We start from the raw sequence: 24219 nt of genomic DNA on the forward strand, positions 1-24219 counted from the left end.
CACGTCTTGTATCCACACTGTTATCACCTCTGATTTAGCTTTCGAGTCGTGCACAGACTCATTGTCACCAAACCCCCCAAGTTGTCTTATGAAAGTGAACTCGACAGTAATGTGGTCTGAGGAGATGTTATACATCAAGGGACATTTATTTTTTTTTCTCTTATTCCTGTAATTAAATACATAGTGTATGTGCAAATAGTTAAAGAGTCCAGGGTCTAAAGAACTACAGGGTATTTGAACATAGTACAAAGTTGGACAGTTAATTCAAACAAGCTAAATATCACCAGATACTCCTTGTCTTCATAGTAGTCATACAACAGTACCTAAAACATGAGTGTGTGTGTGTATTTTTCCTTATGGTTATACAAAAGCAATAACCCTACAATTACCACATCTAAGACGCATACTGTTAAATTATTATTTTCTGCTTTAAAACACCAAAAGGAAAATCATTTTTGATATTTATATTGACATATACTGAGAAGCCCCAAGTACTGACTCAGAAACATGAAGCAGTATTCAACATTGGCAGCAAAGCATGTCTGTGGGCATTTAGCTTTTTTGTGCCAAACCGTACAGTTTTGCGGTACGCACTGCAAAGCAAAGATGTAGCATCATTTTAAAAACTGCACAAAAGATATCAAATATTATTTACCCAAGGCTCGACGGCATGCACTTCCATAATAAGCAACACAAAAAAAGTGAGTTACTCTTTTTTGTTTTTCAGTTGTGTACTTGTCTACCTAGAAACAAGGTTATTGTATGTGTGACGTTGTGTGTTTTGTGTTAAGACTGCTATAGACAGAGTGTGAAGGCTTCTCCAGTGGATGCGTTTTTAGAGAAACACCAAGATGACACAGCACTACGCCCCACAGGTGACAACCAGGCCCTTCAACAGTGAGCACGCTGCCTGACTCTGAGCTGAACTGGACTGTCAGCTTCACGGTGAGACAGACCGCTCTACTCCTCCTTCCTCTTAGCCCCGGGTATCTTTGCCTGGATCCTGTGCAGGACAAAGAAACGTTATTTTCACATGTCCAACTCGAGAGTTTACTATCAAAATATAGAAATAAGTATGTTAAGTGTATAACTGCTTATAAATTTGTTTTTTGTAGCCTTAGTATTAAACCTTTATGTACTTGAGGCCATGCTTTACAGAGGCCTCCATCTTCCACCTCCAGAGAAACCAGAGTGTGTGTTTTGAAGCAGAAGCTAACTACACAAACCAATAACAATAAAGGAGTACACCGTCGTTCCCTGACAGATTAGGGTAAGGGAGCAACAAGCATAGACATTTAAATGTCACGTTGACTGCGTCAATGTCGCCACGTCTTTGGAGTAGTATTGAGAACAAGAAGGATGCCTAAAGCCCCTCCCAATGTTTTAGTTCTGAGAAAACAGACCGGACGATCCAGTCACGACACACGATTTCAGGGATTTGCGATCTCACAGAAACTCGTGTGTTTTAACGTGACTTCAGAACCATAAACAGACATGGAGGCGGGCTGTCGGCGTCATCAGTTAGTAGCTGTTTTGTGTGTGTGTGTGTGCGCGCGCAGTGTTTTGTGCAAAAAAAACTCAAAATCAGCTTAGCCTGTACAAGTTACGATTCTAAACAAAAGTATGCAACATCCGTTAGCCGGGTCAGCTCATTGGTTATTGCGGGGTTCTGCAATCAATGTTCAGTTATAAATATCTGATCAGATGATCTGTTCAAATCAGCCTAAAATCAGGAGCACCCACCATCGGGACCGAAATCTGGCCAATTATCCGCTAGTGTGGGAGAGGCTTTAGTCTTATGCTGAAAATCTACTTGTATTGGTTGAATCTGGAACTGACAGCAAAGCCAGTTTGACTCCATAAACCAGTTTCTAAATAAAATAGTTAAACCTTCTAAACTGAGCGACACCTGCAGCATGTTTTTTTGGTTGATTGAACCTGGCATACAAGGCAGCATGGTAAAAACATTCCACATTTTTTTTAAGTTGCACACAGCTGTCCAAAGCAGAACAGTTTGACATTGTGGTCACTGGGCGGCTTCACAAGAGGTCAAGAGTTTATGTGCTTTGGTCAAGTGTGTCTTAGCAGTTTCCATGCTTATTTTCCACTTCCAAAAAGTGTAACAAAAATGACAAACACTCACTTTCCCACCACAGAGTTGACCTGGGTCCGTATTAATCCCACATACTGATCAATCTGTGCCTAAAGAAAAAAAAGAAAAAGACATGTAAATACATTTACACACCACATTTACCATTGTAAGTTTTGAGGTTAGTGCATTTGTGGTAGTTGTCACTCATACCTGATGTTTCTCATAGACCACAGGCATGGTGAACATGGAGACCACAGCTGTAGAGACACGGGAAGAGTAATGTTTAAAAGTGGGAATATGTGGCCCTCAACCCCTGCACTTATCTATCTGTCATTTACAATACAACATACAAAGTTTTGTTTCAGTTGTGAAGTAAACGTGTCCAATAAATAATGAATATAGTGGTTTTAGCCCCTCTCAATCACTCTCATGCTTTTATGTGCACTGTTTTCATCAAGTCTCCTGAGTGTTTTTACACAACAAAAAGGTGTTTGGACATTGAACGGTGTAGATAAAAAGTCAGGATGACCTCACCTAGGATGAGCAGTGTCAGGCCGTTGAACAGCGCACCCACGTAGGTCAGCAGCCACATCAGAACAGCAAACTGTAAACGGACACAACATATTCCATCTCATACAGAGTTTGTGATCGATCAAATGTATGTACAACTCATTGATGTGAGAACGTGAGGCAAACCTTCAAGGAATCGACCAGATCTTGCACGAGGAACAGCCTGCGAAGTTCCTTCATGCAGGTGTTTGAGTACAGCAGGATTTTGTCAGCATATTTGCTAATCTGGTCCTGGGATAGAGCGATTTCAATCTCCAGGTAGGATCTATTAACCGGTGACAGAAACGGTCTTAGACTGATGCAAGGCATCTGAATGTACAGCAACCACATTCATGGACCTGTTGGTTTCACTCACTTGAAAGGATGTCCCTCATCGGTCTTCTGCACAGCCTGCAGCACAGACTTGTAGATCCGGAAGCTGATGGTGGCAGAGAGGGCTGCCAGGGCTAAGTAGGCTCCGACGCTGACCACACTGAACTGGGTCAGGGAGAAGAGCAGCAGAAGCACGCTGCTGAACACAGCCCCCGACTGTTTCACATTCCTCCAGTAGAGCAGGTCAATCGCTGAGGGGGATCGAAGGACAGAACAGGATTAGGACCCCACCACCTGACTTCCTAGACATCCACGACCATTTCCTTTAAGAAGTAAATTAGAAGGTGGCTGTGGCTGCTGCTGCTGCTGCTGCCTATACACCACATATTTGGGTCAAAAACTGGAAGCTGTTCACAAGTCAAAATCCTCAGAGATCTGTGGCGGTCATGTGATCCTGCGTTAAACCAGCTTTTCTTTAGGTTAGATGTGGCTGTGGATCTGACTGTATCCAACTGAAGATTTTCTTTAATCACGTGTGTGTATATGTAGATTAAACTTTGCAGAAGATCATAGTTGAATGAGACCCACGCCCACAGTCTGTGTTGCCTTATTGTGAGGCCTCATATTTACATCTGGTGTGTACTTAACCAAAGTAGCACCTGGTCTGGTCTCATACAAATGCAAACATGCTGCACATTCAAAAACAGGCATGTTACACTGACGCTACAGTACACGGGCGCCGGCTGTTCACAGGAGAGAATTAATGATTGACCCGTAGCTCTGTGAAGGCAGCAGCAGTTCATAGATAATGGTTCAATGTGACCTGGCCCGGACAAGCTGTTCTGTGGTCACTTGATGAGGGATGACGATGCATCAGTGCAGAATCTGATTCCCCTGAATCACCTGCTTCACTTTGAAACGTACAGCACCAACACACAGCACAGGTTGCTGCAGCATTTTCTGTCTCGTCTGACATTTACCCTTTGTCGTCTTTGTTTGGTCGAGTCTGAAATTCAAAGCCACTTACAATTTTAAACATGAATGATCAGCGAGGATTACACCAGTGTACCGTTACAGCTCGGCCTTCTCCTCTGTCTGTGTCAGCCGGAAACGAGGGCCCGTTACCATGAGAACTGTCGGCTGCTTGTTTCACCTCTGCTGAACCAGCTGCACCACTGCAGCTCCACCAAGGTCCAGCCAGTCATCGACACCTCAAAGTCCTTCACGTCGTGAAGGGGGGCGAGCAGAAGCGGAGCCTTTATGTTAAGTTCTTTGCTCGTGAGGGAAAGAGAATCACTGCTCAAGTCTTTTGGATGACTTACTCTTCCACTCTGAGCTGTCCGCCTGCCCGCCTGCTCTAATTTTAGCTGTGGAGCTGTGAGCAGCATAGTGATGACGGCCATCTTTACCCTCCACTAAAAGGCATCTATGGATGCCAAAAAGACAGGCTAAACCTGGGAGGCCATAAAGGTTACTGTGTCTGAGTGAATCTTGCTCCACATTTACTGTTACGGTGAAAATAACATCTGTACTGTCTGTCTTTTTTCTACCAACACCCAGTAGACGCTCTAATCAAAAACACACCACTCAATCAGAACAATGTGCCTCAGCTGCTGTGCATGCACCATTCCCCACAGAAACAACTGCTCCTGCCAACACTGACAAACTGTTCATGTGGCCACTGGATTTGACTGAAGATGCTCTCGCACACTTGCACAGTCGGACACCGGTAGCACATAAAACAGCGGTTACAGCACAAGACGCGACACACACAGGTGTTGACCTGCAACAGTGGCCGTGCTGCACGCAGTGCATGACGGCCCCCGAAAAGCTTAAGCGATAGTGCAGTAGAAGCATGTACTGACCTGCGGCTCCCATGGTTGAACAGGAAAAAAGGCAGCTGCTTTATCCACGGACAAAAGGAGAGCAGTGAAGGGGGAGTCCCCCTGCACAGGAGGGGAGGGGCCAAAACCACGCCAGCAAATCAGCATTGGGAGACAGAGGGACGGGAGGAGGAGGGGGGTGGGGAGCGTCTGTGGGGTGCGGTTGCCAAAGAGCCACATTACAATCCAGCACACAAACGCTCTTTTTTTTCTCTCTCTCTGTGAGACCTGTTATACTCAGGCTGACACTAGACAGTCAAGCACAGAAGGTTAATCCAGTGTATTTCTTTTGTGAAAGGATTACATCATAATCCAGCAGCTGCAGATGACGTGAACATATATATTATATATAATGTATATTTATATATATATGTGTATGTACACACATCTGTGGTCGTATTCTACTGCTCCCTGGAAAAAAATGCTTTGGTGGCAAGGATCTGCCGAGCACCTGCCTGATGCAGTTACCATGGTTACCCTGCTCCATTTTCTCCCCACAGCTCACTGGGAGAGAAGGGATGCAAGGAGGAAAGGAGGGGCCCGAAAGGGGGGAGAGAGAGTGAGGGACCGGGTGAACAGCTTCGCTTTGGGAACAGAGAGATTGAATTATTTTTATTTAGAATCTGGGGGAATCAGCAGCACGTAATGTGTGCCTGTGCACACGTGAAGATCGGCCACTCCCTTTATTGTGGAGCACAAAAGGGGCGATGGCAGGTTGAACATAAGACCTGTCAGTTATCGTAGAGGTCTACAAAGCTGTTGGTTCAAAACAATAATACTGTGAATTTCATTAAAATATACAGTATGACATCCAGGCCTGGTCATTAGAGTGATAACCTAATATTCTTATGCACCAAATATAGAAAACCTGTTAACTTTTTTGACAAAAGCTACATGCACAGCATCATGGATGACAGTTCTATGTCATGTAAGATGTTTGAATCAGAGCACAGAGCAAAAAGAAACCAGAGCAAACCATTTACACCAGTGACAATAATATGCCCCCCTCCCCACTTTTCTGTCATGAAACTAGTTTAGCCTGACCTAATTAAATTACTGAAGACATCCATGTGGCCTCAAAGACGCCATCAGCCAGGATGTGCAAACATGTGAAGGGAAATGTGCTGCCCAGCAGTCTCACACAAACGTGTGTGTGTCCATGACAACCTTACAAAACACGGGTGTGTTAATGGTATCATTAAGAGAACTGTTTTGTTTTCTCTGTTACAGACAGATGCAGCTGAGGAATGAACATCTCCCAGATTTGAAGAACAGATACGTCTCAGGCAAAAGCAGCGGCTTCATACACATTCAACCACACCAGGTAATGTTTTCAACACCTCCCCTTTACTGTATATCACCTCATCGTGATCAGTGAGTAAACCACACTACAATAAGTCTGAATGCCAAAGACAAAAACATACAAAGAAGTGATTTAACGACATGATAAAACATAGTTATTCTGGCTCTGTAGCTCCCAGACAGTATTTAAATAAGAAATTTGTCCGATTACCCTTTTTATGACTTATGACTCTCTAAATGTCATTTAATCAGTAGCAACACGACTTTCTGAACTAGAAATCCGACTGGCAGCTGCCATATGTGTCCCCTTGAATAAATGTGAATAACTTAATCAAATCAAAACAAGCATGTCATGCCTTAAACCGTCGCAACAATGCCGATAATTCATGAGTCGTCCTGTGGCAGTGACTCAGCACTGTGGGTGTGAGGAGAATGACTAAACCAAAATAAAATGCCTATATCAGCTACAGGGTGATGCACAAACTTTTTAAGAATCATCCTGTCTCCGCTCCATCTGATGCCATTTTAGTTGAGCTATCGTATTACACAGGCTCAGACACTCCAATTCAGTGGATAATGACGAATGAAAAATGTGACATTGTTCAATTCTGTTCCAATTTTCTGCTGAGACGAACCTGAAAAAAATAAAAAAAAATGGCTGGAAAATAAAGCACGACTAGTGAAGAGGAAGGGACGCCATTTTCTCTTTTCTATGAACGCTTCATGCTATGGAAACAGATGGAGGATACTTTTCTTTCCTTTTTTTCTGGCCCAGTCTCTGCAAGGTGCCATGGCAGCCGAGGAGACTGAGGGACTGATGTAATCAGAATGGGTGTGGCCTGGTTTCCATGGAGAACGTCTGTCGGTATGGATGCTCCGGCAGCTTCGCTACACAGAACAGCCGAGCGTATGCCACATAACGACCGTCTGTGTCTGTCGCACGGCGGCAAAGAGGGGAGGGGGACAACAGTGAACACGCTTTGCTCCACATCCCGACAGCCATATTAACGTGTACCCAAAATGGACGGCTCTTAGCGATGCTGCTCTGTTTTAAACTTTTTTTTTTTTTTTTTTTTTACCATCACAGCCACCACCACCACCAGCAGCAGCACACGCACACACACATGCAGCAGAAAGGATCCTGTCATAAGGGCGTGTCTGTAAAGAGAGGTGACACCGACGAATGCAGTTATATAGCAAATGAAAAACGCACAATAACCACACACATACACACATTCAAGACTAGTTAATATCTAAGCTACATGCAGAGACATGTAATCTACATGCAGAGGTAAGGGTTCATCTCTCACAGCAACAGCACTCAGACAATTGATGAGTAACATCAGTACCCTGGCCCTTCCAGCCGCTCCAGGAGCTTTCCTTCTTAGTCACGTCTGCCGTGGCCTGCATGCTGGTGATCAGTTATGTCCCTGCTCTCTCTGTCTCTCGCTCTCTGTGTCTGTCTGTCTTTCCCTTTGTGGTCGCCCTCCGTTTTCTTCTTTGTCTCCCTCTTCGGCAGCCGACGACTCAGTCACTCATCCCAGCAAGGCATGAATGGTCGGAAAGGGACGCGGGTGAGAGGCTGCGATGACAAGAGAGGGAGGGAGGGAGGGATGGAGGAATGGTTTCCAAGGTGCTGCCAGCTCGCGGAGATCACAGACTGATGCTGGGGGAGCAGCGCTGGGTGGAACAGGAGCAGCAGGGAGAGCGTGTATATATATATATATATATGCGCGTGTGTGTGTGTGTGCTGTGGGGGTGGGTGGGTTGTCAAATTGTAAACACCACACAGTTGCTACTGCAGCAAACCATGCATACAATAATTAAGAACATAGGGGGCTATGAAGGCGGGTGTTTATATGTTGGGGGTTGAAGCCTTAATCTTGAAAGGGTAGAAGGTGCACAGGCTTTCACAATAAAAGCCCAGACAGAGGCTCACAACAAACATGTAATAGTGGATGGGAGTGGTGGGGGTGTTATCACACAGAGGCTTCGATGAGACACCAAAGCAGGTGGAGGCACTGTCACATACACACAAGGGAAATTACAGACGGTGATCTAACGTAGTATATTAAGAATAATGTACTTTACATACCAAGGTTTTGGAATGTTCTAGATCAGAGGACTAAAATATGTGGCTCATCACATAATATGTCGTAATGAAATCATGACTCGTGGCCTCCTCCCTAAACACCGAGCGAGGTGACATAATCAATCCATCTTCTACCGCTTTATCCACCACATGAGGGTCGCGGTGGTTGCTGTGCCAATCTCAACTGACATAGGGCGATAGGCGGGGTCACACCCTGCCTGGACAGACCGCCAGTCCATCACAGGGCCCCATATAGAGACAGACAACCATTCACTGTCACTCCTACAGTCAATTCAGAGTGTCCAATTGACCTAATCCCCATATTGCATGTTTTTGGACTGTGGGAGGAAAAACCCACGCCCCAACAGTGTGGCCCAGGTGACATAGTATTTCTATAACTAATACATTTTATTATACTAAATATTCAACATTTAATGATGTATAAGATTGTTTAGTGTTTTAATGACAGTTATCGTTTAATTAATCTGGGATTTTATTTTATTTCTCAGGGTTTTTTTTGTCATTTATTGATTCACATACGTGTTTGTTCTGATATTGAATGATGTATAGTTAGTGATACATACTCATCATCCAATATCAGAACAAACACCTTTACTTTAAATATCCAATATAATGTTCCTCTTGACTGGCTCCTTCTTGTCCAGACTGGATGCTCATTGGCTCATTTGAGTTTGAGACCCCGTTCTCTATTTAAACACTTATGACGCTACAGCTTTACTGTTCACCCATTCAACCCATCTATAAACAGAGCTAGTCCTGTCTATCACACATACATCTCATTCTCATTCTCATACCCATTCACACACGTATACAGTAGCTGCCTGGAGCAACTTGGGGTTAGGTGGATTCAGACAATAGCTGAGTCAGGGATCGATGGCCCACTGAACCTCTGCTGTCTGAACTCAGGGTTCCTGGTCAGTCTGTCTACTGTACATGTGAAGAATCTTCTCTGTAAATAATAAATTAATGTATTCCTATAAGGATAGATAGATAGATAGATAATAACTGGGGCCCATTTAGTTAATGTTTTCCTTAATTTGCCACATCCAACAGTGTTTTTCCTTCACAGACCAACAGGTACTTTCCAGCATGCTTTTCAGTGCTATAAACAGAGCAATATTTATATTTGATGTAATCTAGAACACCCACACTTAAAAATAAAAGCCCGATGCCATGTTTCACACCTCACGGGAAGCGACGGCTGTGTTTCCTGAAAGGTGACTTTAGCTCGATTTGCTGAGACCAAATAATATGGCAAATATCCAATTCTTTATTTGTACAGAGTGTACACGTTGGGGCCCAGAGATTCAAATAGCTGTTTCCACTATGATGGCAGATAATTGATAGGCAAAGTGCTTGAGCCTTAATAATTCAGAGCCAGTGAGACTGTGCTTTACAGCACAATGCTCCCCTGTTTAGAGCCGCCAGGATGTGTCCGTGCTTTATGATTCCCGCTGGAATGTATTTGTAAGGCAAATGACGGTGACTGTAAAAAGAAAAAGGATGTTTACATGCTAATTGAAAAAAAAAAAAAAAGAGGAAGAAACCGCACAGTCACTGTGGTGTCAGCACAGCGAAGAGCATAATTGCGTCACTTCAAAGCTGTGAGAATAATCTGTCCCCACCCCCCTGCAGACAACCACACCTCACACCTTCTGCTCGGCACAGACTCCACATGCTGAAATGCCAAAAAAACAACCCAAAAAAAATCTGATTCTATTAACACTATACTGTACAGGCACAGCCATCACTGTTGCTATGGCAACTGGTGTGGATGTGCTCAGACAGATTGAACCTCTCAATGCCAAAGATGCACTGCGCCATCTAGTGTCGGAGAATAGACATACATGACCTGCTTTCTGGGCATTTCCAGAATCTTCTGACCCAGAGTGAACAAAACAAGGAGCCTTTTTCAACTAATATTAAATCAAACCCGCTTTATATACTGTAAAACCGACTTCTGTGTATCAGAAACATAATTGTCACATTATGTTCAACGTATCATCCGTAATCTTTGTCATATACAGGGTGCTTTTGTGTCTGAAGGCCACACAGGAACCAGGGAATCACCCATTCAACACTCCTGATTGGGAGTGTGCCCCAGTTCTGAAATCATGCGATTATATAAAAGGCACTATTTACAAGTTTAGAGAGAACAGGCATTAGAAGTCAACACACTTGTGATGACGGCATCAAATGTGCAGCTTAGGTAACATTAACTGGCTCTCTTGTCTTATATAAATCACAGGATGTTACATGATGTCGGAAGAAATCTACCATTAAAGTCTACCATTAATATTTGAAATGTTACAGCTCGATGTGTTATCAATAAATATGGTATAGCTGTTGAGTTTCAGTTGTCATGCACTGCCATTGATTCTACATTCATCTTTCACTCGCCATTTTTGTTCTCAAACACGCCACCAGGGGGAATCAGACGCCAAGAAAGCCGGAGCAGACCCTTCCCACCCTCACAGAGTTAACGCCGCTCAGCAGTGGAACATCCCGACATCCCAACCTTGTCAACAACACAATGCAACAGCAGCACACCAGCCAGGTAAACACCAGGGGGTAAACAACCACAAAGCAGCGTGTTAGTCATTTTAGAAGTGTGCTGTCAATGACATGCAATTTCTGAGGCAGAAACACGTCATCTGCAGGGAGAACACTACCTGTTCCTCAAGATCACAGCACTGTTTCTGGAAAGCCACAACATGTGAGAGTGAGAAGATCACAGATGTTTTGTGAAATCTCATATTTACATAAATTTGTAGTAATTGTATGTTTTTGGGCAGAGGAGAATTGTGTATCCATTAAAAAAAAAAATGAAATCTGGGATTTACAGGACCAACCTTTTTGTTTGACGCCTCCCACAAACATCAGTGCCGCAGGTTTGATGCCCGTGTCTCCTTTAACTTCAGGGTGCTTGAGCACATCGTCAGGTTGGGGCTTCTCCACTCGCACCTCGGGGGGCACTGTGGCAGTGGGGGGCTTGGGCTTGCTGGGGCGCTCCTCGTCTGTCTTCGCTGGGGTCTTGACTTTTTCTGTGATCAGGGACTCTGCTGGCAGAGTGTCAGCGGTGCTGTGGGGAGGGACGGCGCTGGTCAGCAGGGGAGAGGGAGGGCTGACTCCCGGTTTGGGGCCACTGAAGCCCTGCTCTTTCTTCGGGCTCTCCTCTGACGCAGACTCAATGAAGAGATCACTGTCGAGCTCGGCCTCTCGCTCCTCCCGTAGAATGCTGTAGGCTGTGGGCGGAGCGTGGTTGCCAGCCAGGCCCAAACCACCCTTGGTGACTGGAGGGTTGTCAAAGGGGTTGTTAGGCTGGTTGAAAGCACCCTTGCCCTTAGGTGGCTGGGCAAATGGGTTACTGGCAGCTTTGGGAGGCTCCTCAGACACCAGCTCAATCTCCGAATCTCCAGACTCTGCACTGCTGCCATTGTGCTCCCTGTTAGTAGCGTTGGTGCCTGGACTGCTGTTGGAAGCTGAGGACTTCGCAGCGTCAGTCTTCATCACATCCTGGGACGGGAATTCTTTTTCTGCCCACGAAAATGGAGAGAAAATCACAACATCAAAAAAACACAGCAGTTTTATGTTCATAAGCAGCAAAAATCCTTGTGGCTTAATAACATTTTGATGGTTATCTATCGTAACTGTCCTTGTCGTGTGTGTGTGTGTGCTGTGCCTACGTGTGGGTGAAGCATTGGGAGTGGACGCTGGGCTGTCGTCCTCTGGCTCCGACAGTGTGACAGTGGGAACCCCCTGCAAGCCCACGCTCAGGACGTTTTCACGCTCCGCCGCGCTGGCTGAAGGAGGAAGCTGCGGCGGCTGCTGGGGCTCAGCTGGAGGATGAGACTCCGTCAAAGTGATCTTCACTGGACTGGCAGTTTGGGGGGTGCCACCCAGGTTTCGGTAGGAGCGGTAGTCTGACAGTTCTTCATCAGAAGGCTCCTCCACGTATGGGAAAGAGTGGGAGTCCAGTGCTGGACCGAGGTTCTCATCTTCCTCTTCGTCTTCATCTTCCTCATCTCTTCCAGGGTACTTGTCCATGTAGCTTCCCAGCAGGTCACCACCGGGAGGGGTCGTCTCCAACAGACTGTGCAGAGGCGCCTGGTGCTCATCGCGGCTCTCATCTCCATGGCTGATGTCCATGTAGTTGTACGACTCTGTCTTATCTGATCCCAGCAGAGATTTTGGCATGTAGTCAACCAGGTCAGAGGTCACCGTGGTGGTGGAACTGAAGCTGTAGGTGTTGCTGGAGTTGTTCAGGGCAGAGGAGCCGATAGAGGACTCGAAGGGCTTCGAGTCTTCTGACAAGTACGAGACTTCCCGGCTCGATGTGAAGTTTTGATCAGACAGCAGGGAAGTGTACACGTCAACATCGTCGTTCATGGGCTTCCTGAACAGGCCAGACATGAGGTCATCTGCGAAGAGAGAAAGACGTTAAACTTAGTGAGAATAGAGGCACTCATTAAGGGACAAATGGCAACAGCCTGAGCCACACAGACAAATCAAATCAGCCTGAACCTGTGCGGTTTAATAAATAAAATGAATCCAGCTAAAATGAGGCTTAGCGGCTGCTGGGAAGAGGTGCAGTGTCACTGTGACAGTCACATTGTGTGCCTGGCTGTGCAGATCAGTGAGGCAGAAGTAACAGAGGGCTACTTGTACCCGCTTTTAAACAAAGAGAGATTGTTCCGACCCCCTACAAAAACACAGTGCCACAGCCAGACTTTGTCCTCAATCAGGCCAGCAAAGAGCTGCCTGTGGGCTCATCTCTGCTCCGCAGCCACTAATCCTGCATCTTATCCTCCTCCTGCGAGTAATCATGAAAACAAACATGTGAGACGTTGAATGTGGAGAATACACTTTAATGTGCCGGTTAGCATCTAATCTCTCCAATTCCATCACAACCACTGTCCGTAACACAATTTTCTGTTTGCATGACGATGCATTTTGTCTGAGCTTAGTGACACATTTATGTACCAGTGTTTACTTTATTTCTTTTTCTGATGCCTGATCCAATCATTTTGACCCAAGTCTCCCAGGGCAGCGGTGGTGCTATAAATAGACCGGTCCCAGCTGCCGGGCTGTATAAACGGGGTGGAGATTTAAAATAGCGGCCTTAGGGTTAGCCGCGGAGGATGCAGACCGACTGAACACCCAACACATCAGGACATCCCGTCCCTCTTGCTTCCTCTGACAGGCTCGGCCGCCCTTTTCCTTCTGCTGTTCTTCCTACTGCTGCCGCACACATTCAACAGCACATCGTACTCTGGTGCTAACCCTAACCCAAGGGCAAAAATCACAGTACAAATATAGTCTCAGCAGGTCACCACCAGTGTCTGGACGTTGGGGTTTTTCTTCGTCCTTGCTCAGAAGCAAATGTCCTTGGCATGGATATCTTGTCCCCTTATCCACCGCCTTAGACCGTTATAGACTTTCAATAAACTACTCAGTTCAGTAGTGTGCAAAACAGACAGACAGGCCATTGAGCCCAGTTCAGCTCAATGACATGAATGCCCTTGATGAACTGCTAAACCACTGTATAATCCTCTTAGTCTACTATAATCGCACAGTTCCCATCAGCCGTCACCCTGGCAACACCATCATAATCTAACGCTGGCAGTGCAGATGTGGGAAGCACTCAGAGCCACTACAAACTGTGAACAGAGTTGATCTCTGTGTCAACACACACACACACACACACACACACACACACCCTCAGTCTCTGTCTGCCCACTCTACACAAAACACAGTTCAGGCCATGTGCATAAAAAATAAACTGTTTATATCAGTTTAAATAAATAATAATCAATAAACCGATTTGGCAGTAAAGTAAATCAGTTTTGAGACCAGGTGGAAAACCAGTTGTGACGTCAAACACAATCTGAATTTCAGGCATGTATTGGACATTGCTATCTGTCCAGTACACAGGTGCTGTGTTTTATCTTCTATTTTCCTCCTAAATCCATGGTTCTCAAACTGTGGTACGTGTATCATGTACCATGCGAGCGTCCTCTGGCGGAAAATCATAAATACAGTTTGTTCTACTGTTCATACGGTGAAATTACGTGGCGTACAAATACATTTGCACAGAAGTCACCTCATCTCTCGCACCATCTTAATCCAATTTAGTTACACTTGTCACAGTTCATTCATTGTTCCCACTCTGCACTTTCTCATTCTCTCTGTCTCTGCTTCACTAGCCACGCCCACCTCATCAGGCAACTCAGCCCACCTGTGAACACACCTGCTCCTCATCACCTGCAATCAGCTCAGACTCCCACTCACTCCAGACTTCCCAGCACTGGTTCCTTTCTGGTAAACTATTTCAGTTTTCTGTTCGTGACCATGAGTCCTGCCTTTGCTCGGCTTATTTATACCACTGTATTTTATACAGTATTGTTTTTTAATGGTGTTCCTTGAAGAGATTCTCAGCATAATCACTGCACTAAATGGATCATAATTCACAAATTGTTCAATTGAAGACCCGAAACCAGCGATTTTGAGATCATTAACTCCTCAGGAAAATTTACTGTTTACTGACGACATTTTAAATCACGTGAGAAGTAGAAGCTCATTTTCCCACAGACTAGTTTCTCTTTGCAACCAGCAGAGTCGCCCTCTGGTGGCTGTTCAAGATACTGTTATGTTCTAGTTAGCTTTAACTAGCAAAATGGAACATTACCCGCTTTTCATAAAGGATCCATGATGCAGATCTTTTGCCCTACCTGTACTAAAATCTGTGCATTATGTATCATATCATGAAGTTGTAAGAAATACTCGGTCCTAGTGCGTATGGCATCAGTAACACTTTTAAGTGGTTGGGAAGCTTGTTTTTTTTTTATCAGTACCAAATAAAGAACCTTTTGATACTTGTAAAAGTCAGTGGGCTCAGGCCGAGGTCACTGTGATTCCACAGATGCTGGAAAAAGCAAACCCCACCAGGCTGAAGCAAACGCTCCGCTGCACTCGAATGAGATTGGATGTGACAACAAGAGGAATTCTCCACTCACACTTTGGCTTCAACAACTTCATCGTATCGCTGAAAATATGATGCGGTTACATAAAGTCTGCACTGGAAAGGAGCAGCGCCCGAATTGCCCTCAGTACAGACACAGTGTAGCTTTGAAACTAACTCGGCATGACAGGTCTGTGCTGAGGCCTGAGCTCCTGATTACAGGGACAAAGACAAAAACATGTGAACGCAGACAATGGCAAAAAAAAGAAAAAAAGCTGAAGCTGTAAAATGAATGTATTTCCACTTTGAATTAAGGGTTGCTCTTGTTTCTCAGTCTATTTCTCTCAAAAAGCTTTGCTTCCTCATCTTTATGTCACAATGACCTCCACCAAATCTCCTTAAATCTGTGATGCCAATAATTCCAATAAGAACACTTGTTAAAATAAAGTACATGTACAGCTCAGTGACCGCACGCACTGTAACATCTTCATCTGACCCTGTTCGCTGTGGCGTTGCCTTTCAGGAGTCCTCTTTCGCTCTGTGACCTCGGGGGAAACCAATCCGTCAAGACGCGACTGTGCGCTCTTGTTTCAAAGTCACCTGTGCCTTTGACATAAATAATATGCTGCTGCTTTTTTTTTATTTTCTTTTTTTTAAGAAAGAAATTGTGGTTTAACTGAGATAGTACAGTATAATTATCATTCTCTATCAATTCAACATGTAAATTCCCATTTGCACACACTTTCAGTATGTAAATAAATGGTATTGAATGAATATATTGTTTGAGAGAATAACAATTGTGCATATCGGGCTGTAACTGCTACTATCAGTAGTTGATGTGCTTTTATTTTGGCACAGATAATTAACCCTGATCAGTGAAATGTCTTTCTCTTGCAGATGTCGATGACTGTGATCAACATCCTTGGTAAGATGCACTTTTTTTCCTATTTCTCCTGTAAACTTCTATGACACAATTTCTCAGGATGATCCCTTTAGGTCATTTTAAAATTAGCGCATTAATTTTTTTTGTATATAGTTTTATACATGTTTTTACCCTATGAGTTAATGTCCTGTGATTTTCATGTACAATGTCCTTAAACTCTTTAAATCTAGCCTTAACTCAGATGGCTCCTGACTCCGCCCCCTTATTGGGAGCCACATAACTAAATCGCTTTGTTTTTTTTTTTACTTTTTAAGCCTCGACACTCAATTTGGCCCTACAAACAACAACCAAATAGTTTTATTATACTATTATAGTATAATATGCCAATGTGCAGAAAAAAGTCAAATATAACACCAAAAAAAAGTAAAGGGTTGACAAATGAATTGGTGCATAATTTACCCCCGATTACAATCTTTATTGTCACTGACGAGATTGAAAAGTGCGAACAAATTAAAATTTAATTTAAACAGGTGGTGGCAGATGGATAGAGTGTTTCAGAGTCGTTTACCCTGAAATATAATGTGTAAAGTATGTCAAAAGACACAAATGTCAATTTAAGTCAAATCATTTTCAGTGTTTACTTTTCTCTACCTCTGTACAAGAAGAACTGAACCAATTTCACACAGAGGTGGTATATTATTAAATCAATATTTCATGTCTCTTACCTTTATCTGTCACAGTGTGAAGTCTTAATTGTCTCTGTATTTAAAAGCTCTGGCCTCTTTTTCGTTTAAATTTTCTTTGTTGTTACTGTGTCGATTGCGATATCCTCGGTTCAACAGACGCATGAATGCGCGTCGCTAACAATCGTGCTTTAATGTCGGTAAAGGCGGCGGCGCACAAAGAGCATCCGAGAGCTGAGCTACAGCGAAACTACGAGCAGGGGTCGATGGGAGGGAACGGCTGTGCTGAAAGATGAACAACAACTGCACTGAGCTGCATTGATCATATACAATTGCTCTAAGAATCATCAGTGTATCTACCATTCTTTAAAAAAAAAAAAAAAAAAAGAATCACTTAAGGCTGACGGCACAAATGTTCCGGTGTCTTTTGTCAAACATAAATCAATCTAAACGAGAAAGTTCATATATAAAAAGCTAATCTGTTCCCATTCTGATTGTGGTATATATATATATATATATATATATATATATATATATATATATATATATATATATATATATATATATATATGCAGTGTACCTGTCTGCCACTGTATTGATCATCTTGCTTGGATAGAGCTTTACAATTGAGTGGAGAGGATGTGGATTGTGGAAGGATCCAGACAGGGTGTCTGGAAGTTGTCCACTACATGGTCCTCAAACTCGTACTGAACTAATCTGATTAATGAACTAATGATTCTAATGATTCAGTACATCAGAAACAAACTGCGTTACTCGTCACTAGTCTGTGTGTGTCACGGCAGTTTCACGTTGAGGAGGAACTATACTGTAATGGATAAACCAACCAAACTGTGTGGGGAGAGTCGAGCCGTGCTGGACCATGTCGTGGAAAAGGCGGTTTAAGTTTGACTTTTTTTTTTAAATGATTTTTAATAGATTGCTTTCTGACAGAATTTGGTTTCAACTCCTCTGGTTGCAAAAAATAACTCTATATACTCTTTTATAATGTCAGTAAATGTTAATCACTAGTTTCAGGTCTTCTTCAGTAGAAGGGGAAGTCAATGTTGTCAATTTTATTCCCATTTAGAGGAAGACGAAGTACATTAAGCACGGCAAATGTGAGCAGTATGACGGATGCATTTTTCCGTCTTGTATTTTTGAATCAACGTTAGACCGTTTTCTGTTTTATTTTTATTCATAGAAATTAGCCAAGTGAACTGTGACGAATATCCGAATTGCACCAATTCAATCCAATTTGTTGTGGAAAAAAAGGTTGTGCAGAAAAAAAGGATATAAGACACTATATCTTATAGCTTTTAGTTTTTATAGCTGTAGTTATTTACATAGTAATGGAAAAAAGCAGCTTAAATGCTCTGTGTTCTAAGGGTTAAAGACTATATACACACATACAATTCTGAGTGTCCAATTTCCAAGCAAAACGGATAATTACCAAAAACGTTACTAGAAATAAGATGTTTTTTTTGCCATATTCTATTAACATATCGTTGCTGTGCTGTTGTGTAAAGTGTTAACAAAAATGGAGAGGCTGATTGTAAGTGCATTTCCTGATAGCAGCTCTAATCCCAGGAGCAGTTTTGCAGTAGTCTGCTCGGGGATTACTTACTCCATATACCCGCACGCTACAGAGCTCTACTGTGGAAAGAAAATCGTTAAAAAACCACGTATCAAATGTCATGTGCTTTTTCATATAAAGGGGGCTGCGCGAAACGATGATGTCATGACACGTTGATGGCGGTAACGCGTTGTTATTGTCCACCGTGGTGGAGCCTTGAGGGCCCTGCAGTGATCTGTTCATTCTGTTTATTCTTTAGCAGCGGCTAATTGGTCCTCAAGACGGAGCAAGACAAACACGATGGTAACTTAGGTTCAAACCACCATGGAAAGCAGACACATTTTAGTATTTATAAGATACACTTAGATAAACATCAGCACATCACCTGCAGACCAGGGTTATAGTAGTTTAGACTTTTAGTTTTTAAAAGCACATTGTTTGTGAGCAAGGAGTCTCAGGAGCTCAATCTGAGGAAAAACATGAAGAAAAAAACCAAAAAAACAATAAACCCAATAAAAGACGAGAGGTTTGATTCACTTAGATGAACCAACTCAACCCAATAAACTACATAACGAGTGTTATGTTTAACTTGCAGAGCCTTATGTCCCAACAAAAACAGATTAAAAACCCCTTTATTTTGAATGAATGAAAATTCAAAGTTAAATAATTTGGTTAGTTTCCGTTAACCATAATAACCTCGCTGCTGCAGACCCCTGCAAAAAATATGAGCCGAGAGCCGTCTTGGAAGGAATGGACACTCCTTTGTGTTTCTAGTTTGTCCTTGGCAGTCTGACCATGTGAACTGCTCATCGCAGCATCGCCTCTTTCTCCATTAAGCCCATCCCCTCCACCTCCTCACCACCATTACCCCGTCTCCTCCCTCCGCTCTATTATCTTGCATCTTTATCATCATGTCTGAAAAGACCCCCCCCTCCCCCGGAAAAAACAGGAGCTCTCATCAGCTAAAGGCACAAATGCACTGTGCTACTTTAAGGAGTCTAGCAGAGTCCACTAAGTGCTTTCTGTATCTGAGAGTCATGGAACAGGCGCAGCCCCAACATATGCTGTGTCATCTCTGTCACTGACGATACGCTGAAATGTCTAATCCCCGCCTCTCAGACACTGGACTGTAGGAGACAGCATTGCTCATATGAGGCTGATGCACTTTGACAGGATGTGATGATGTGACCGTTAGAAAAGGGCTATTCTGCCAAGCTGTGCTGTCAGACGAGAGCATGATGCAGCGTCCTTTTCTTGAACACAGAAGAGGGGCCCGACTGTCCTGTAGTGTGTGTGTGTGTGTGATCCGAGGCGAAGGTTCTGCGGTAACTTAATCCATCTGAAATCAGCATTACTGGGGTCCTGTGGGCAGATCGCTGTTCAGGAACGAGATTCAGGACGGACACGGGTCGATTACTTAGAGAGGCAATCCGAGACATCTTGTGGAGATAGTTTTCCACAGTTCGTCCTCTTCTCTTAAAGATGCAGTGCTTCACTTTTGGTGATTTCATGTTTATTGTTTATTAGGGTCCGAGACATTTGGTGAATTTCGACCACTCGCCACCAAACAGGAAGTGCCCTGGGATAATAGCGTGTATACGTTATTATTGTTCTATTACGAATAAAAGTGAAGACTGTTGAGTGAGGGAGACAGTGAGGTCAGGGAACTGCTGCTCTCCCCGATTGTGTGGGGGACACTTGCGTGGTGGACGCGAGGGCCCTATCATGACTGCATGCACTCCTAGTTGTTATTCTTATTTGTTTACATTGTGTGTTCAGTGAAAACATATAATAGTTTGTGAGGTATTAGTTTAAGAAGACTGTGTTTGTCTATTGTTGTGACTTAGATGAAAATCAGATCCCATTTTATGACCAATTTATGCAGAAATCTAGATCATTTCTCAGGGTTCACATACTTGTTCTTGCAACTGTAGGCGAGAAGTGTTTATACTGTCAGACTGATGAACAACCAGGGTTTCTTTTTTCTTTATTAGAGCAAAATTTGCTTTTGTAACTTTACGTGGGCTCTCAATACTCTGCAGTCTCATCTATTTTGTCATAAAATTAATAATTTTCTGTGTGCTGTACAGGAATCTTGAGAGAGAGAGAGAGTCAAGGGGAAGACATCATCTTTTCCAGGTTTGGGAAACACTAATCATCATTTTTCTACTTTTTCTGACATTTTTCAGACCAAAATATAAACTCCATTTATTGCATTTCAAAGTTCGGCACTGCAGTTGTTTATTTTATGATCATCAGCCAGCAGTAACCGAGAAGTGTGCGACAGAGGAGGGTTGCGTGGAGAGACTGGCTTTGACACAGATGAGAGGAGACAATAACATGTCTGGTCATGAGGAAAATGTCCACTGTGGCTTGAGCGACGAGATGAGATCTGTACTGTTCCCCAACGAGAACTTTACTTCAGCGGTCGTCATGGCAATAAGACACGTCCAGGTTTAGTGTGTGTAACTTAAACACACTGTATAACTCAAAGACTGCTGTTGTCTTTTTTATATTTAGGACAAACAAAATCAGAAAATGTCTGAGAAGCAAAGATGAAACTAGGTGTTGCCCCCTGCCAGGCCCTTTTTTTTTTTTTTAACATTATCCCATAAATTTTTCAGTGAATTCATGAATGAGAGCGCAGATGACTCTTGTTTTGCTCGCCAAGCGAAAGTGAGTCCTGTTTCTTCAGGATATAAAAATAGCAGCCTGAGCTGAGCTGAGCTGAGGAGAGTGACGGAGACTAAGGGCTGCGTGGTGTTCCCACAAAAGCCACTCCAGCAGCCAGTAATGTAAAAATAAGAATGTGACTAAAACGGGACGCAGGGAGATGCTCACTTACTCACTTCAGGACTCCGATTTTGTGAACTTTATGAATAGTTGGTCGTTGGTTTTGTCGTTTTGTGAGCAGCTTAATTCAAAATAGCGCATGTAGAATATATAACCCAAGTAAGAAACGATCAAAGCTTTTATGGACTGACGCCACAGGAAAGTGAGCGCTGTTGGCAGAGGTTTGGACTCTCTGAGTGCTTTCTCTAGTTTAAATTATTTACATCCAGGTTATGTAAACAAATAGGAACAGGCATTTTTAGGAGAATGTTGGACAATTACATATATACTGAAATGTGCACATTTGATTATTTCATGTTTTTGTATGGTTGCTGACTGTTTGTCTGTAACCTTGTTGTACTTTGTAACGGTGTAACTGCTGCCTGTCCAGGGCCAGGACGATAGGGTTGCAAAGGGGTGGAAAATGTCTAGGAAACTTTCCAGAAACTTTCCATGGAAACTTTGGACAAACCTCTGCGTTTAAGCTCCATCAGGTGCTTTATCTGTGTCTGTGTTTATATCATGTTTTTGTTGTTGTTATTAAACTGGGATTATTTATTTCCAGGAAACTATGGGATTTAATGAGAATTAACTGGAAATTTGGGATAATTTAAAGAAACCGGGTCATATACCAAGATAAATTTAAACATTTTGTTTTGTCATAAGCAGACATTGTTGCAAAAGTGTACAATTTTTTAGTTTTTTTTCAGATTTACTTTGTAAGTAGAACCTTATGAATTCTTAATTCTTTCACTGAACAACAAAAATATGAATGTTGACTAGAATATTTCTTACAGCTCCCCCTTCTTCAAAAAGTCCTGTAAAGTTGATGCAGCTTTCTTTGCCCTCCCCCCAAAAGAGTCCCGTTTCAACATGTCAAATGAATCTTCAACAGTCTGTATGCGTGTTGTGGGCTCAGAAAAGTAGCTGTTGTAGTTCAGAATTCTAGAAATCTTTGTGCATGTGATGGTGGAGGGATGCACCCTGCATGTAGGGGGCGTGGCCCCAGTAGCCCTGCAGTAAGTGGTGTTCGTGCTCTGTCTCTGTGTTTGAGGAACAGCGTATTATACTCAACTGTATTCATGTCAACTCTGATTGTTTTAGGGAAGATTCTGCTACAATGTTTGTTTTTTACCGACTATATTTGTGTTTGGAACCTTCAACTTTTATTTATTCCCGTTATTTCCCATGGAAAGTTTCCAACTTTTTGCATTTTGCAACTCTAGCCAAGGACGCACTTAAAAAAGGGATTTTTAATCTCAATGTGTGAAAATATTGTTTTTTATTGTTGGTTTTTACTCCAGATGGGGTGTTTTTGTGTTTAAATACCATACTTTTACAAGTTTCTTTAACTTTAACCAAAGAGCAGACTATAATTGACATGATATGACATTTATCATATTAACATAATTATAGAAAGATAGCTACTTTATTGATCCCCCATGGGGGAAATTCACATTGTCCAGCAGACATGTAAATATAAAAAAACAGACCAGTGTAAAACAAAAAACAGATAAATCGAATAAATAAATAAATATTGCTCCGTGAATTGCAACCTGCCCATTGTTTGGGTGTGTGTCGGGGGACAGATCCACAGTCACTGTGGGGACAAAAAGATTTCCTGAACCTAATTGTCAATATCAACTGATTTGAAATGGTCATATCTATATCATCCAGCCCTTTTACAGAGGTTGAAGTCTTTAACCTGGTTATATTTTCATTTTAACACTATTGTACAGCAGATTATGCAAGTGAGCCACACACAAGTAACTGAAGCCTCATCAGGCTCCCAAAATGGACTAAATAACTGGAGGTCAGAGGTTAAACCTGTGATGATGAATCATCATTGTTGTTGTGACAACTTCCTATTATGAGAAGACACTGTTTTCATTTGAAACCACAAGTTTGCCTTTGCTTAAGCTCCATCAGGTGCTTCATCTGTGTCTGTGTTTACGTCAGGTTTTGGGTTGTTGTTGTTAAGATGGGATTATTTATTTAACCCCATTGAGGCTCTCTCTCTCTCATACACACACACACCAGCCACATACAAAGAGTTATTTGCGACAAGTGCCCACTTTACCTGTGGATGCAGTTTCCATAGTAACGCCGGGCCTTTTCCCGTGTTCCTCCTGAAAAGGATGGAATTGTTGAGCCAGGTCTTCCGCCGCCGTCGCCGCCGCCTCGCGGCCCCGCGGCGGCTCGTTGAACCGGCTCGTTGTCGTGTTTCCAAACAGGCCGTTCCTCTCGTAGTCGTCGCCGAACCACTTCCCCTCCGAGGTGAGCTCCTCACCGGGCTGAGCGGACATGCTTTCCTCCCTCTGTTGTCGTCGGGACTAAATAAACAACACTAATATCTGCTGTTAAGCTTCGTCTCCTCCTCTTCCTCTGCCGTTGCTGCTGATGTCGTGCACCGGGGCTGGAGCGTCAGTGAACCGTTTGCGCAAAGATAAGCGACGGAGAGACGACAAACTACGCCGCGTCCTGATGGCGTCTGTCAGCCCGAGTGTTGCGTGCGAGGGTGAGGCGCTGCCGTGGGTGACGGGTCGGTGTGTGACTCGGAGCAGGAGAGGAGAGCTTTATTGTTTTAGTTCACTGCTTCCCGCGGTGACGTCATGGTGTCCGCTGTCACTTTATCCGTGGCTGAGCGTGCGCTTATGAAAGACGTTTCCTCAAATCCAGTCAAAATAAAGAGCGTTTGAGTGGGACACGCACGCTCATGTGCAGACAACGAACGATTTAACGCTATTTACAGAACATCACCGTGATGACAGCAGTTCAGTCGTGACAAAAAAACATGTGATCATTTTAAATTCAAAGATGTTATGCAGATATTTTAAGAATTGTTGGATTGTAATCCAAAGTACTTTCCCCCACCCACACGTGTAAATGACTCAATGGGCAAAATAACAATAAAATAAAACCAAAAAAAACCCTGAATAAATATAGTTTATGGTCAAAATGTCATTTAAATTTGACTCATTTAAAATGAAAGTTAACAATATTTTATAATATTTA

General features: G+C 43.2%; 1 protein-coding gene across 3 annotated transcripts; it reads right to left on the reverse strand.

Annotated features, from left to right (window-relative positions):
- Window positions 1–127: 127 nt before the first annotated feature.
- On the reverse strand, window positions 128–23789 carry rtn1a (reticulon 1a). Of its 3 annotated transcripts, XM_058615003.1 has the most exons (9): window positions 23285–23789; window positions 11959–12693; window positions 11125–11808; window positions 3018–3225; window positions 2789–2927; window positions 2627–2696; window positions 2303–2349; window positions 2144–2202; window positions 128–1003 (listed from the first exon to the last, which is right to left on the reverse strand). In XM_058615003.1, exons 1-9 carry the CDS (start codon window positions 23508–23510, stop codon window positions 961–963), a joined length of 2211 nt encoding a protein of 736 aa, XP_058470986.1. In that variant the 5' UTR covers window positions 23511–23789; the 3' UTR covers window positions 128–960. The 3 variants fall into 3 exon arrangements, with proteins under 3 accessions (XP_058470986.1, XP_058470987.1, XP_058470988.1); XM_058615004.1 differs by lacking the exons at window positions 11125–11808; window positions 11959–12693; window positions 23285–23789 and adding an exon at window positions 7509–7823; XM_058615005.1 differs by lacking the exons at window positions 11125–11808; window positions 11959–12693; window positions 23285–23789 and adding an exon at window positions 4840–4940.
- Window positions 23790–24219: the final 430 nt, after the last annotated feature.

The sequence above is a fragment of the Solea solea genome, chromosome 18 (genome assembly GCF_958295425.1).
Source record: "Solea solea chromosome 18, fSolSol10.1, whole genome shotgun sequence".
NCBI lineage: Eukaryota > Metazoa > Chordata > Actinopteri > Pleuronectiformes > Soleidae > Solea > Solea solea.

What these genes read in the sequence shown, in the direction of transcription:
- rtn1a (XM_058615003.1), bottom strand. Translation starts at nt 23,510, where the DNA reads ATGTCCGCTCAGCCCGGTGAGGAGCTCACCTCGGAGGGGAAGTGGTTC. An exon ending in TATGGAAACTGCATCCACAG is followed by an intron (nt 12,694 to 23,284) that starts GTAAAGTGGGCA and finishes CTCTCTTCGCAG; the next exon opens with ATGACCTCATGTCTGGCCTG. An exon ending in GTCAACTCTGTGGTGGGAAA is followed by an intron (nt 1,004 to 2,143) that starts GTGAGTGTTTGT and finishes TGTCCTGCACAG; the next exon opens with GATCCAGGCAAAGATACCCG.